We start from the raw sequence: 16,563 nt of genomic DNA on the forward strand, positions 1-16,563 counted from the left end.
GAATACTGGGGCTGGGAGGGCCCCCCCGCCCCGCCCGGGCTGTTCCACAGTGACAAATGGGGCCTTTGTTTTTTGTGCATGGGTCTTTCTCCAGCGAAGGGGGGTGTGATTTTGCCCCTCCCCCAGGAACATTTGGCGGAGTCTGGAGATACTGATTGGGGTGGGGGGTGTGCACTGCTGACATCTAGTGGGTAACCACCAGGGCTGCCGCTGCTCAACATCCTGCCATGCAGGAGGAAGTCCCCCACAACAGGGAGCCGTCAAATCCCAACAGTGCCGAGATTGAGGCCCTACATCAGCGAGCCACTGGCCCTGAGCTGCTCTGGCAAGGACGCAACCTTGCGCAGGTCCCCTGAGTGATGGCGATTTCCATGGAGGCTGTAGCTGTGGCCGCCGGCAGCCTGTGGTCCCAGAAACTGAGGAATGGGTGTGTGTGCGCACCATGAAGAGGGGGTCTAGACAGAGCAGAGGGCCCTTGCCTGGCCCCTCAGGCTTCTCTTTCTCATGAGATCGTACTCAGGGCACTGACCTGGAAGTTTTGCATACATAATCTCATGCAAGCCCCATGAAAAGCCCAGGAGGTGAATTTTATCACCCCTGTTTTATAAAACAATCATCTGAGGCTCAGAGAGGGTCAATCACTCACCCAGGGTTACTGAGCTAGGAAGTTACACAACCACAATCTGAATCTGGGGCTCCAGAGTCTGGCTGGTATGCCAGCAGGAAGGATACGCTTTGCCGTAAAACAAGAGCACACGTAGGAGAAAGCGGGTAGGTTGCAAATTTAACCCAGAACTGATGGGAATCCAGCCTCAGAGCAGCCAGCAACCCTGAGGCAATGTCTGGTCCTGTGCAAACATCACATGATCGGATCCTGAGCTTTCTCGAGGAGGACTTGCTTTATTTTATTTACTTTTTTGCTTCCTGAGGGGGATGAATAAACTTGAGGACTTTATACAATGACAATGGCAACTATGAAAAAGAAAATAAAAGCCACTTCTTGGGAATCAGTGGTATAAAAATAATTTTTATTTGCTACTGTAAATAAAGTAGTGCAAAGAGTAGTTTGGACCCACAATATTGCATCACCAATTGATTCACTACCGTAGCAGCATCCAGTGCACAGTCTGCCCTTCCTCTCCCTCTCTCTCTCTCTCTCTCTCACACACACACACACACACACACACACACACACACACATCCCCCTACAGGGACTCAAGCAGGCATAAAAGGTGCGGATGCCTGGGAACTAAAGGTTTTTTCCTGCCAGTCCCACTGCTGCCAGTCTATTCTAATGGGTAATTCATGGAGAAGGCTACACTTAAATACTAAGAATTTTCTAAATGTTATTTTATGGATTGCAATTGAAAAGTAACCGACGTCCAACCATGTCATTGAGTGATTCGGAAGCACTACGACCCTAGAAAAATCCGAGGAGAAAAATGTAAACCAATTTACAAAGCCACCACCTTCCCCGCACGCCCAGCCATAACCTAAGCTGGGTCGTGGCAAACACATGTACCGAAACATTATCTAACCTGTAGAAAAGTCACAATTTTCCGTTACTGAATAAAAGGGAATGAACAAGGGGCTGAGATTCTGAAAACGTGCCCCGTGCATAGGGAGTCGGATACGGTGCAGGGCGAACCGTGACCCCCAGCACCCGCAATCACCAGGAAGGGCCGCCACAGACGTGCCAACCTCCCCGGCGCGCCCCTACGACCAGGACGTCCCTTGTACTTGTCTGAATGCCTTTAGTACCACTGTCTGCTCTGCGTACTTCTCTGTAAGTTGATTAAAAAAAAAAAGACACCAAGTGCAAATGTCACATCCACTTGACAAGACATTCAAGGTGTTTATCAGTAGTACAATGCCGTGGTAGCCCCAGCTTTCCAATACCACCCGTTGAAAGGGTTCTCTCTCGTGGGAGACACCTGGAGCGCGCACATCACCCACGTGGCTCCGGGTTACTGGTGACGGGGGGCTGGTCCTGAGCAGAGGCGTCTGCAGCTGGCGTCACAGCTGGACTTGCAGTGGGAGCGGTGGGGCCTGGGGAGGCCCCGGCTGGCGTCAGGTTGAAACCATTGGCTGCGGAGACACACACACACACAACAGGTGGTGAGCATGCACAACAGTGCACGCAGGGCACACAACCGCGCCTAGGCTGCAGCAAGCTGGGCGAGATGCTCCTGATTTAGTGGCCCAGAAACCAACTAGATAGGCGACATTGGACCCACTATCTAAGTTCTTTAGACTTGGGTGTCCCCTTTCTACAATGACAGGCTGGAACAGACACATGAAGCTCTCTGCTGGTTCTGACATCATGGGGCTCTGAGTTCTACATCGATGCTGTGACTTCCGGTACGTATTTTAATTAAAAACAAAACAGTTTCTGGTCCATGGCTCTTGTGGTCATATCTACCCCCCCCCCCCCCCCATGGCGTGGATGCAATGTAAGCTATGAATTATACCAATCGATAAGAAAGGAACATTGGTTTTATTTACATTACTATTCCATTTGGACGATGTACCAAATTTGGTTTCATTATTTTACTTAAACGAGTGTGTAGAAGTTCTGGAAAATGTAATTACTAGATTTAATTATTTATCAACTTACCTTTAGGTATGGAGTTGGACCACCATAAATGTTAGGGAGGCTTATCAAGTTTATAGTTTAGGTCAGTGGTTATTCAAATGGGAGCAGTTTTACCTTCCAGGGGACAGTGAGCAATGCCAGGAGACATTTTTGCTTGTCACACTGGAGGGTGGGTGCTATTGGCACATAGCAGGCAGAGGCCGGGGGGGCTGCTAAGTGTTCTATGACTCGTGGGACGGCTCCCCACAGCAAAGCATGACCCAGCTCCAAACACCTACTGCCGACACCAACAGCACTGAGGCCCAGAGGGGTCCTGCTTACAAGACTGTGGGCTCTGGAACCTGGTTGCTCTGCCCTTGACCAGTTATGTGACCTTGGACAAGTTTCCCATTCTCCTTCTAAAATACAGGGAAAGGGAAAGCATCTACACCCTGCTGAGCTGTGAGGCTTAAATAAACGAATGCACCTGAAGCGTGCTTAGAACAGTGCCTGGCAGGGAAAGGCAATCAGCAAATGTCAGTTGTTACTACTAGTGAGCTGGTTTACTGTAGAACAGTGTTAGGGTTCATTAATCTCGGGCGCACGGCTTGCAGGCTCGAGGACAGAGTTGGTGCATTTGTTTCTGGGATGTCTACACTTCTATTTCAGGCCCCAGTAGCCTGGGAACACAGCAGAAATGTTGATGCCAAATGTTGACTGACTTCAGAAGTCAGTCAAATGGCTCTGATGGTTTTACTGGTGGAGCGATCCTGAGCAAGCTACTACACCACTCTGAGCTGCAGTTTCTTCACCTGTAAAGTGAGGGCAGTAGTTTGCAGGGACAGGTGATGTACGCCTAGCACAATGGCCATCGTTGGGGTGAACAATTGCTAGTTTGCTTTTAATCAGTGATCCTAATTAAGCTCAGGAATCCTGGAGTATTACAGTTTTCAGTTGGTGGGACCATTTTTAAAGGTTCTCAAATGTCCATCCTGAAATGTATTGACTTTTAGAAGATACCACTACATGTTGGCAACCTGACTTCCAGAAAAACCTGTCAAACGTTGCAACTCCAGGTACCTCTAGTCATTTCCGCGGGGCCGTTCTAAGAAACTCAATGGTGGGCTCCAAAGCCCCTGGCTTCTCAGGATACGCAAAGGAACCCTCCTAGGAACCCCTTTCTGTACCTACAGGAGACCTTGTAAATCCAGGGACTGTTCTGAAAGAACAGGTCAGGGGAGGGGGGCAGGGGGCAAGGGTGTTACCTGCGCAATGATGTGACAGGTCTAGGTTAAAGCCATCATTCTGGCGGCCCAAAGACCCCCTGCTGGAGTCCAGAGACCCAGCCTGGTCAAGCCTCACGCCTCCACCACCAGTGCATTACTGTGGGGTAGATACTGAGTAGCACTCATTTCATTTCTAAAACGCTTGCATCTCGTAGGCCTGGGTTTCCTCACCTGTGAACAGGGCGGCTTAGAGGAGAGGGTCTCGGACCCCCAGGCCCTCAAATTGATTTTTCTGATGAGCTCTGAGGAAGTAAGTTAATGAAGTACTAAGGCATTCATTTTTTTTTTCCTTTTCGAGCTTAGGGAAAAAATGTTTAAATTACCATGGTAACAAGATAAATCAGCAATCAGTTTTCTGATTAAAACAAAAAAGTGCCGATGTGTAAATGTAGAAGGAGTGCATAATCAGCACTGCCACGTTTAGATCTCCTTGTCGGAACATAATGAAAACGCTCGGTGCTTCTGCAGGCAGCTCAGTGTCACCCGCACCCGCGGGAAGGCGCTCTGCCCCCACTGCGGCTGTGCCCCCACTGCGGCTGTGCCCCCACTGCGGCTGTGCCCCCACTGCGGCTGTGCCCCCCACGGCCCGTCGTGATTTTCAAGCAGCCTCTCTTTCTGTGCTCACCTGGGGTGTGTGCTGATTTGATTACTGGACTCGAATGAAGGTGACCAGGAAGATGGGCATGTTGTTTTAAAACCTTAAGAGAGTGTCTTTCAGAGTCAAATAGAAGTGAATTTTCAATTACTTGCCGCTCCGGGGGGTGGGGGGGGGGCGCATTTTCTGTACATTAGTGAGACTCGTCGAGCGCTGGCCCTGAGTCACATGGGCGGACTGCAGCCCCCAGGGCCAAGCGAGGCTCCCCGCCCTCCCCCCACCCCGGTGTTGCACGGCTCACAGTCTAAGAATGGTTTTGACAAAAATCTAAAGAAGAGAAATACTTCATGACATGTGAGAAACACATGAGATTCAAATGGTCACGTCCACAGAGAAGTTTTCTTGGCAACCAGCCGTACCATTTGTTTTCATGTGTCCTTGACGGCTGCTTCCGCGCTACAGGGAGGGTGGAGTCACTGCCACAGAGAGGGCCCTCGACGCCCCGACTGTTTGTTACCTGGCCCGTTACAGAACGCGCTTGCCAGCCCCTGCCGTGGCCACTGCGGCAGAAACGTCTGCTTGCCAGGTGTCAGCCCAGACGAGAGCATGCAGGGAAGGAGGACATAAGGGAATGTGTTGGGTAGGTCCCCAGACGGCGAATGTTTGCAAAGGAGAGGTGAAAGGGGCACAGGGGGCGGGGGGAAGCCCTGGAAGTCGCCTGCCCTGAGTAAGATCTAGCCCACTTCCCTGCGCCTCCCAGCCGAGCAGCCCATGCAATCACGTACATGTGCCGTGTCATCTACACCTTCGCTGTGAGTGGGGATCCTGGGGGGAGGGCGCGCCTGGGAGTGAGGGAGGGGAGCGAGACCCTCTGTGCACTGGCTCTGGCTCGAAGGCTCCTGCTTCTCCTGTGAGCGCCACGTTTCCTGACATTTTACTGTAATTTCAGTAGAAACCTCATTAATTAGAAGTGTCAAGGACAGGAAAAGGTGTAATTGACCTTGTTTATATCATTTTCCTCTTACATGAGGCTAACCACTTAGGCAGAAAGGATGAGCTGGCTTAAATGACGAATGTTCCGAGTGGGCTGGCCTTGGTTTCAAAGGTTACTCGTCACGCGGAGGAGCTGGTAGGTCTGCAAGTCTCGCTCCATGCTGCGTGTGCTGTTTAGACACAAAGTTTACACGAACACTGGGCAGGCAGGGCTCTTTCTCTGAAATGGTCATTTACATTTCCTCCCCTCTTCTTCCCTTTACCTTCCCTTCAGGTAGCCAGCCAGGCTCCATGCTTTTTCTTTCTTGGTCTTGGGAGATTTGTGGCAGAGCAGAAATGGAGATGTTTTTAGACATACTTTGCTTTGGGGATTTTTGTTTTCTTTTGTTTTGTTTTTTTGAAAGCCTGAACCCATTAAGGCAATTACACTTAGCGTCCCTGGCGGGCAGGGGAGAGGGGGAGTGCTTTAGAGAGGCAACAAAGCAGGACAAGGAGCCTTCTTGGAGTCTGGGAAAGTGGCTGAGCCTGGCGGTGGGCAGTGCCATCAGCGAAGCACTCACCGTGCACACCAGCCACCGGAGAAGGGAATATCAGGAGATAAAAGGCTAATGGGGCTCAGCTTTGGCAAAGATGATAGGACTTCTAGGCGACCCAGAAGCTGCAAAGCCAACAGACCCGCAGGGACAGCAAAGGCTCTGGGACACTGAGTGTGTTCCTCTGTCAGACCTGGGGCACATGAGTGTTCCTCGTGCCACCTGAGACCCAGGGGCCCTGGCACTCCCCCGGGCGGCATCAGCCTCAGAGAGTGAGCAGCCTGGTGGAAGGGAAGCTCAGAGTCAAAAATAAGTCCCCTGAAAGGAAACAGAAAGGTGTGCGATATTTCTTGTGGACTTCTTTTGGTGCCTTTGATAGACTAGTTGAAATCTTTGTTTAGATGCCTTAAAAAGCATTTTGTGTGTTAGACAGAGTCTACCAACATAGAAAACCGTGCCAGGCTCCGGCCATTGCATCTGTTGCGGAGGTAAACCGAGCTAGTATTTTGGTGCAGGTGCTACCTGCCGTCAGTGTGCTGTCACTGCACGTAACGTGCCCCTGGGACGTACTGCTCAGGCGCTCACACGTGAGGAGTTCTAAGCACTTTACTTCTGTTGTCGTATTTGGTTCCCACAACTACAATAGGAGGTAGCTGTACTACTTCCACTGTTTTACAGAAGGGGAAACTGAGGCACGGATAGCCCCCCCCCCCCCCCCCCCCCCGCCCAAGGTCACACAGCTAGCAGCAGGGCCAGCATCCAGGCAGCCTGACTCTGAGCCTGTGCTGTTGGCTACTGTCCTGCCCTGCCAGGATCCTGAACGCAGGACAACTTAATGTGGCCAATGCAGTGAGGTGCTGGCTGACTAGCCATCACAGGGCATGTGAGCTCAGCGGTGGGGTGGGGGGTGGGGGGAAATGAAGGTAGTTGGAGCTGAGCACAAAATGGATGGACACCTCAGTGCAAAGGATTGACCATAAATATGTAATTTTTACAAACAACTGACTGAAAAACTCCAAATCACAAAACGACAAAGATCCCTAATCCCACAATCCTTACACGAAGCTACTTAAGGTGGACTCCTCACTCTCCAGTCCGGTCCCACTTCACTGTTGTGCTTGCTTCACACTGCCATGGCTGCCACCAGCATCTGCTACAGCTCCCCCTTCCCACGGGGCAGGTCATGGGGCCTCGCACCCCTCATTGGGGTGACACTGGGGGCAAAATCTTTGCCCCCTGAGAGGCTCCTTGCAGTGGCTCCTCCTCGCTCTCTGGGCCTCTGTCACCCCCACCCCCATCACCCCACCGCTGATGGAACAGTACCCTCTTATATCAAAGTTCCTGACCCATCTGCACTCAGGTTGGCAACCTGAAAAATATGAAAATAATTCACTACATATTTTTCCTCGACACTAATTCCAGCAGGGCTGGCACGCACTGCCACAGTGGGGCACATTTTGGAAATAGGTGAGTATGTGGAGACTTTGTCTTTTTCTTTTCTTTTTTTTACTTCTAGGCCCTTATGACTCAAAGTGTGGTCCATGGCACGGCAGAAAGGACGTCATCTGAAAGCTCGTCAGAGCTGCCGAATTTCAGAGCTCACCCTGGACCTGCTGAACCAGAATCTGCATTTAACAAGCTCCCTGGGTGATTCATGAGCACAGGAAAATTAAGCACGGGATAGAATTTGCATACCGAAAAAGATATTATCTTATGATAATTAGTTTCTTTCTACTTCTTTATGTTGATGTTAGAGCAGTCTTTAAAAAAATAATGTATGTAGGCAGGTTCATTATCATTCACGTCAGGGCACCAGAAATGTGCTGCAACGTATTTCTTATGTAAGGAGATAACAGAATAGGTTTGACATGGATGATAATGAGCGTGTTCCAGTATGGCGCGTCGGGGAACGTTTAACATTCCGCTGCCCTACATCCTTTCTTGGGCTTTATTTGGTGATCATGGGGCAGGCCGCAATGTCATCCCTTTAGCCTCGAGGCTTCAGAGAATTAAATTATTTTTAAAATCCCAGGCAGACTCCTCTGAGGCCCGTGAACAGAGAGGGAGGGATGTTAAGGAGGAAGCAAGCAAAAGACTTTGAAAACCACGAAGGAAACGTGCGCAGGAGCAAAGGGTCCACGGGAAGGGGAAGGAGGCGAAGGGGCAGGAGGGATGCGGAGGTGAGGCTGTGGAGGGACTGACAATGAAGACCCAGCAAGGGGAAAAGAGACGACTTCTGATGAAAGCAATTCCACCAGCCCATGAATTTTCATGGCTACCAGCTGGCATGAAATCATAAAGACAATTTTCAGCTCCTCCAACGGAATTGCATTTGTAATAATCATAACAATATTTCTACAGAGTAAAAATGACAAAGATAATTTGAAATGGAAAACACCGACAAGATGCAAAATAAATGGGCTATACCTGGCAACAAATTTTGGGACGGGGCAGAATTTGCGTGAGGGGAATTTATAAGCTGGCGTATGCCACGGGGCATCCAGCCTGGAAGGGCTTCCGATGGCTCCCTGCCAGCCTGCCTCCTCAGGTGAGTCGGTGGGGCTGAGTCCGTATTGGCCTCTCGGAACAGCGACTGTCTCACCAGCGAATCTGAGTGGGGAAATGTGCCCCTTTCTCTTTTTGGTATCTGCTCCACAAATAGTGGCTGCACGAATAATCACATGCCACGTCTGGTCCTACGGGTCCCTTCGCAAAGGTCCCTGTTGGTCCTTGTGAGCGGTTATGTCCTTTTACATCCATCCCAGATGTGGGAAATCATAATCCTCCGTGAGACACGCTTGCAAATTCGAGCACCTACTCAGTGTGAGATCGCAAATAAGGCCTTCCTCTGACTCCACTTACGATCTAATGGGGGAGGTCAATGGAATGGCTAATATTTATCAAGAGGGTTTTACATGCCAAATACGTACGACAGGTAAGATGCAAGTACAGTTGTCCTTTGGTGTTATGTGTATTGCTTTTTTTCACTGGACCTTTTTAGCATCCCTGGAAAGTAGCTACTATTATAACCTCATTTAACTGACAAGAAATCGGAGGATCAGGAAGGTGAACTAACTCGCCATAAGTCACACAGCTGATAAGTAGCCGCACCTGGACTCTCAGCCCAAATAGAAGTGACGGAGGTGCCCACGTCCTTAGCTACTGCCTCACGTTAGTGCAGAAAAATAACAGCAACTACTGGAAACCACACTAAAATAAACGTTCACTTTACATTCCTCCTCGGACCCTCCCTCTGAATCCATGGGGCTGGGTATTTGGATTCATCATCGTGCTTGTTTGTCATCCTATTGGATTTTTTATCTTTTGATTGGAATAAATAGGATAAGACCTCACACTGGAGGGGGCCTCAGAGCTGGGTTTTACGGCAAACATAGGTAGAATTTTGCTAGAGGGGAGTTTCAATAGGGGAAGACATTTCACTTCAATTTCTTAAGCTTCTTATTAAAAAATTCTGCCTCCTTTGAAAACTGTAAGTCTTTAGAGGCTTCCACCAGCCAGATATTATGATACAACCCTAGGAGGACCCCTGCCCATGGACAACCATCTGAACAAAAGGGAACAGCATGACCCAGGGCATGAGGAGGGAGAGGGTGATTCTTCTGGTAAAGGAGAACTGGTGCGTTTTTATATTGCCCTGGCCTTGCAGGAGTCTCTACCTGAGATGGACTGGAAATACTGCAGGGTCCAGGCGATCAGCACAGACAGCAGGAAGGTTCCCAGGAAGTAGGTCTGCAAACATCGGAAGCACACGTCAGAGCACGGACAGGGCCCGGGACCTCGCAGGCAGGGCTGGTGGGAGACGGCACCTACCAGAGCTGAGTGCAGGACAGCACCCCAGATGAGCCGGACGTGCAGGTAGAGCCAGGCCAGGGCACAGGGGCTGAGGGACTCCTCGCTGCTGTGGCTCCAGCACCTGCAGACACAAAGCACAGGGCACCTTGACATATCAGCAGACATGGTTGGCGTCACTCATGACCAGCATTATCGGGTCCTCGAACCCACCTCCTTCAGCCTGGGGACAAGGAGGCACACTTGAGATGAGAGACAAGGGAAGAAAGCCAGCTCTCAGGGGTTCAGGCCTGCCCTGACATTCTAGGACCCTGCCAGACACCTCAGAAAAAGGTCACTTCTGTCCTCAGTAAAAAGCCAACAGGAAGCCCTGGCTGGCGTAGCTCAGTGGATTGAGCATGGGCTACGAACCAAAGTGTCACAGGTTCGATTCCCAGTCAGGATACATGCCAGGGTTGTAGGCCATGACCCCCAACAACCGCACATTGATGTTTCTCTCTCTCTCTCTTTCTCCCTCCCTTCCCTCTCTAAAAATAAATAAAATAAAATCTTAAAAAACCAACAGGTCAAGGAGGTCCAGAGGCATGGGGGCTGGCAGAGCAATAGCTCTGTCCAAGTGTCTGTCCAAAGTCCAGACATCAGAATGCCTCCCTGTCTTGCAGAAAATTGTGGTCTCAGCAGATGCATTATTTTTCCCGACTCTTGCGGAAAACCTTGACCAGCACCTTAACTTCAGACCAAGTTCATTTTGTACCTTAGGCCTCAGAAACTAGAAAGTGGAAGTAAGTTTGGGTCCAGCTGAGTGTTCTCTAATCAGAACAAACCCTGAGCCCCTTTTATAATACGTGACGTTACAAAATAAAAGTCAGGCTGACTTTAACCAAGATGCCAACAGCATCCAGATTCCAGCGTTCAAGAGGCTCTGAACTCACCTTTCATACAGTTCTTGGAGGATGGAGATGTTATTCAAATGGACAGTTGGGTCAATTTCCAAGAAATCCAAAATGTGATGTGGGATTAGAGCACCTTCCTCAATCAGCAGGGCCAGGTTAAAAAATCCCTGAAAATAAGCCACAAACCATGCTCATCAACTCCTTATAATAAAGCCCAGATGTATACCTTTCATCAGCATGTAAACGTTCACAACCTCTAGATACTTTTTTCAGTCCCTAGAGCCAGATGGTTTTGTCATCTTCATTGATGAATTGTTTCCCTAAATATGTGCCTCTGAGACATTTATTTGCAGGAGAACCAGGAGGCTTTCAGAGGAAGCTGGGTCCCATCTGCTCAGAAGCCAGTCAGCCGGCGGATCTGTCCTTTCCTGCTCACTCTCCGAGACAGAACGCGCTGGAAAACGTGCCCTGTGTCACCAACAGAACCAGAACGCTGAGTTGAAGGCCATGTCCATCCCTGATGACTCTGCTCCGGGTCACTATCAGCATGTCAGGGATCTCACACATTGTTTTTGTGGCTGGAGGTGCTGCCGATGACTGATACTCTAACGTGAGGAGTCTCACGATTCTTCTTGGCATGGACCTCCACTCTGGTGCATTTCCTCACGTCCTCTTCACACACCTTGTTCTTGACCCTCAGCGGCAGGGTCTGTCTGCCTCCTCGGGCTGTGCAGGCCCAATAACATGACGCGGCGAGGAGCCCAGCGGCAGAGGTGCTTCGTCAGGGATGGGAGCTACTGTCCTACCTGGAGGAGACGCACTGCCCATCATCATGAGCTGAGCATGCGGCCAGACCAAGAAATTAACAAAAGATGACCTTCCTTAGCATTAGGGCTTTACAAATTGCATTGGTCTGTCGCCCTTCAAGGGGTTCAAGGACTTCAAGACTATGTCCTAAGGACATAGTCTCCTTTCGGTCTTTCCGTTTAGTTGCCACTGACAGCCCTCTCAGTGGCAGCCATCATCTGCCTGGGCGCGCACACCAGGGCTCTTGCAAGCATCCTGGGCAAACAATCATGAAAAAAAAAATAACGGCAGCTAGTATCTTCTGGGTGTTCACTCTATGTGAGGCATTGCTCTGGTTTTTACATATTCATTGAATATTCATAACAACAAATTGAGGTAGGTACTGTTATCCTCCTCAAGGTATAGATGAGGACACTGAGGAACAGAGAGGTTAAGGAATTTGCCCAGGGCCACACAGCTGGAAAAGAGCAGACAGGGTCCAGAGTCTTCAGTCTTAACCTCTACCATGCTGCCAAATAACCTCGGAATAGAGGGAAGTGTTAAGTATCTTTAAGATGCACACACATGCAGAAAATAGAATACTTCTCCATGCTTTCAAAAGAAGGTACTCTTAAAACTTAACTTATTACAAGAAAAGAAAAAAAGTACCATATAAAAATTTAAAGTCGCTGAAGAATGGAAAAGTAAAAAGATTAAAATAAATGAGAAGATAGGCTAGAGGAATATTTGCATGCAATGCAATAGCTTAAGGTTCATTATTTACTAGGCAAATTATAAAAATAATGAATTGTCATTTAAATTTTTAAACTATCAGAACTCTAATAGGCCAACAACAGGCAAAGAGCAAGAATAGAGAATTCTCCTAAAAACATGAAGAGTAAATTATCATAGACAACTATAAGCAAAAAGTATCCCTTCCCACTAGAAATCAAGCAAATGCAATTCAAAACAACAAAGAACTATCAACTTCAAATTATTCAATTAGCAAAATCAAGTCCCCAATGCAGACAAGCGCAGACAAGATTTCTGTGACCCTCCTACACGTACCCACTGCTGGGCGATGCACTAACTGGAAAGCGCTTTCAGAAAGCAGGTCAGCAATAAACTATTATTAGGTAGCCATAAAACCATTTAGATTGCCCTTGACTTAGTAATACTGCCCCTTAGATTACAAAGAAATTATTCAAATGGAGCTAAAGGATGGAAATACGAAAATGTAAATAGAGCACCAGCTATAGTTACAAGCCAGTAGGAAAGGACCGCCTCGTCCTCCTTTATGCGCTATAATCCCATGAAGGCAAGACCTCTGTCTATTTTTTAATCTTATATTCCCACTGCTAGGCAGTGTCTCAGACATGCGGGACGGAGTAAATGTGCCACATCGATGGCTAAATTAGCAAACAAATAATAAACGTCTAACCAAATAAGATAAGGCTTAATACATTACAGTCTATTAGCTCGACAGAATATGGGGAGCGGCTGAGAGCAACAAGTACATCCAGTGCGCGATAAAGTGCACACATCCCTACAATACGGGAAAAGCACTCCTGTGTGTGCACGGGAGGTGACGCTATAGAGGTGCGCACCCGTGACAGGGACTGAAGGGAACCTGCAGACACGAAGGAATAAGGCCTCTGCCATGGAATGTTTTTTTTTCTTTTAAAATTATCTTTTAATGTTTTTATAACATTATCTTTCCAAATGATAAAAATCGGGTTAAAAAAAATGGTCCGGACCTAATTTTTAATATCAACAGACATCATCTGACAGAGTTTGACTCTCCGGCAAATCCTTTCGGCACCAATTCATGCTGCATTCCAGAAGAAATACTAATAGAATAGGTAGATCACGGCCATCACTGGGCTCAGGGCTTCTACATCAAACATCTCATAAACGCAGAGGCTGATGTCGTTACTGTTCCCAGTTCACAAAGGAGAACAGGAAGACTCAGTGATTTAGTGACTTGCCCCGGACAGATCGCTATGAAGGGATACAGATAAGGGACTTGAACCCAGGTAAAGAACTGCTCTGACGGAGGGCCTACTGGAAAAAAAAATAAAAAAGACTAAGACAGGGATGAGTTTCCAGTGTTTGCTCTGCAGTCAAATCCCGGAGCACCACACCAAAACCTGTTGCCTAAGAGAGTAACAACTACTCCAGCTTCCACTGTGAACACGGCCCCGGGATCCTCATGAGAGGATTCTGATTAGCAAACATCCAGAAAATGAGAGAAACAGGGAATCATCATTAGTGCACTAATTGTTGCAAGATCTGTCAAAGGGTGCTGAAATCAGCAGCAGCAGTTTGAGGAGAAGTGAGATGTCTGTACGGCCGCAAACTCGCTCCCCATGACCTCGCTAAACAGGAAGAAAACCATTAGCTTTTCAGGGGAGAAACCCAGCAGAAAGCACCTTCCTTAACCGAGTGCCCGCGCCCAAGCTCCCCGGCAGTGAGACACCACGTGCGCCTGCGAGGATACAGTGAGGACACACCGCTTGTGTGCTCCGCTTGCCCCAAATGCATAATCTCAATCTGTTCACGAGAAGACAGAAGCCAGACCCACGTCGAGGGACACTCTCCGGAACACTTGGCTAGTTAATATTCTCCAAAAGTGTCGAGGTCATGAAAAGCAAGGAAAGAACTGAGGAACTGCTACAGACTGGAGAAGACTGAAGAAATATGACAACTAAACACCGTGTGGGACCCTGGGATGGAGAGTGGCCTTGAGTGGGAAAACTGGGGAAATGCAAACAAAGCCGGAAGTGTGCTTTATGGCACTGAGCCAACATGGACTTCGTAGTGTGATCATGGGATTGTGCCCACACACGATATTCACATTAGGGGAAGCCGGATGAAGGGTATACAGCAATTCTCTTGGATTCTTTCTGCTACTTTTCTATAGATCTTAGGATGCCACCAAGAGCGAAGTCCTATGGCCAAAGTGTTGGCTGCACTGTACAAGCAGACCACCTTGCTTTTGACCACACCTCCTGTTTCCTGAGTTTCTACCTGGTGAGTCTGTTTGATGGAATCTGGTAGAAAGACTCCTGGGCTTGCAGCCAGAAGCTCGGGCTGCTTCACCTGCTACCTGATTGTTTGGCCTTGAGCAATGTATCACCTTGTCAGAGTCGTGGTACCCTCTCCTATACACCGGGCACCATAGCCCCCACCCGCACGAGACTGCGGTGAGAGCGGTGGGGGAAACACAGGAGGAGCTCCGTAAAGGCTCGCCATCGTGATTGGTGTCCTCGCAGGGTCTTGATGAGGGGCTCATGAAACTGGACCGAGAAAGGACTTTGTAGCTGGGGAAGCACGTCCACAGAGCGCTGGAGAGAACTCAGGGCCTTGCCACCTCACAGACGGACGCCACCGAGAACCCCTTTCTGTTCTCACTGTTGCTGCTTACCTGGGAGTCTCCATCCAGCGCCGCTTGGGCGTACATCTGCACGGACAGTTCAAGGTCTTGTGACTGGTTTGGGTGGCCGTAGTAGTACAGGTCTCCCATCTTCAAATACGCTGCAGGACAAAAGGCACAGGTGCATTTGTCAGGGGTTTTATTTCAGAATGACAGTTCAAATGATTGGCTCATTCCCATGACTGAGAGGTTTTCCGACCAGAATCCTAACACAGAACATCTCTAGGGCCTTTAGTTTTTCATGTGTCAGTAGTGGGGGAAAAAAAATAAAAGGCTTTTCTGCTGAGTAACCACATTTCCAGATACATTTTCTTGCTCTGCTTGGTAGCTCTCTGGAGTAGATCTATCTGGGAGGATGGCAGACCAATCAGCCAAGGATTTGGGGGGCGGGGGGCACTTTATTCCCCATCTCAGATTTTGCTGCCTAGATTTGATGACTAAAGGGTACTTCTTTTACTCTGCTTTACCCATATATTTTATTTTTTCTTTTGAGGAAAAAGTTTTGGTTAAGAATGTAGGTATTGCCCTGACTGGTGTGGCGTAGCGGATTGGGCATCATCCCACAAACCAGAAGGTCGCCAGTTTGATTCCCGGTTGGGGCACATGCCTGGGTTTCAGGCCAGGTTCCCAGCTGGGGGTATGTGAGAGGCAACTGATTGATGTTTCTCTCATATACCAATGTTTCTCTCCCTCTCTTCCTCCCTCTCTTCTCTAAAACAATAAAATAAATAATATCTTTTTTTTTCAAGAGAACATATGTATCGCTCAGTGTCTATTCAGAAAAATAGAGTCCATGTCAGGTAGTCCAACACAGCGATTTTCCAAATGGGAAGTGGCCCCCAGGGTGTTGGAAGAGCTGAAAAGGCAGACGGCCTCCCAGGTATCAGCAACGCAGGAAGCTACTGCCCTCCCTGGGCTAAGGCTCAGCAGGGCCCACAGAGTGTGGACTCCCAGGTGGGAGCTGGGACCGCGGGAATGCACCCCTGCCAGAGACACAGCCCAAAGCAGAGAGAGAGGGCAGAAATACCCGGGCCCCTCCACTGCCCCTAGCTTGCAATGTCCCACCAGAACCTTCCATTGACTGAACTGATCAGGAGCCCCAGGGCAAAGGAGTCTGGGAACTGTGCTTCCTAGGGGTAGCCCCCTACCCTACAGAGCAGAGGAAGACAGGGAACCTATCTGCGAGCCAAAGGGCACTGGCTCAGAGAAGCTCTCCATAACAGCGTCCTTGGAGTCTCACGGACTCAAGAAACGGTGGGTCAAGGCTCCAGCAGACAATGGGCGAGGAGACATCCATAGTGTGAGGCCGAGAGCAGTTTAGTCACGATCTGAATAGCAGAGATTTCTCTCTCTCTCCTACTTGTTTAGAAATACTGCACGGCACACGGAGTCGTTAGATGTTTCCTGTTACTAAAGATTAAAAGCCTCCAGTGCTTCATTTTAGCACCCGCTTTTCCACACGTACCAAATGAAGGTGCGTCGATTTGAAACACAGAGAAATTATAGTATCTCCAGACACAGTTCACACCCAGGTACGTCTCCGCCAGGTCCTAGCGGGGTGAAGGGGGAGGAAAAGGTAATTCGTTAATATTTCGGCCAAGGGACTAATTTTGCTTCCCTAAAACCCCAATTCATCCTCCTTAACCTTAGAGCTGC

General features: G+C 49.0%; 1 protein-coding gene across 2 annotated transcripts in view; it reads right to left on the minus strand.

Annotated features, from left to right (window-relative positions):
- Positions 1-1,007: 1,007 nt before the first annotated feature.
- The window catches only part of SEL1L3 (SEL1L family member 3), a 95,890-nt gene continuing 80,334 nt past the window's right edge, over positions 1,008-16,563 (minus strand). For both annotated transcript variants that reach the window (XM_028507791.2, XM_028507790.2), the window contains exons 19-24: positions 16,373-16,457; positions 14,899-15,008; positions 10,725-10,852; positions 9,814-9,916; positions 9,660-9,732; positions 1,008-2,088 (exon numbers count right to left, since the gene is read on the minus strand). In XM_028507791.2, coding sequence (XP_028363592.1) covers positions 1,949-2,088; positions 9,660-9,732; positions 9,814-9,916; positions 10,725-10,852; positions 14,899-15,008; positions 16,373-16,457 — 639 coding nt within the window. In that variant the 3' untranslated portion in view covers positions 1,008-1,948. The remainder of the gene's footprint in view (positions 2,089-9,659; positions 9,733-9,813; positions 9,917-10,724; positions 10,853-14,898; positions 15,009-16,372; positions 16,458-16,563) is intronic.

This window comes from Phyllostomus discolor, chromosome 1 (assembly GCF_004126475.2).
Source record: "Phyllostomus discolor isolate MPI-MPIP mPhyDis1 chromosome 1, mPhyDis1.pri.v3, whole genome shotgun sequence".
NCBI classification, from domain to species: domain Eukaryota; kingdom Metazoa; phylum Chordata; class Mammalia; order Chiroptera; family Phyllostomidae; genus Phyllostomus; species Phyllostomus discolor.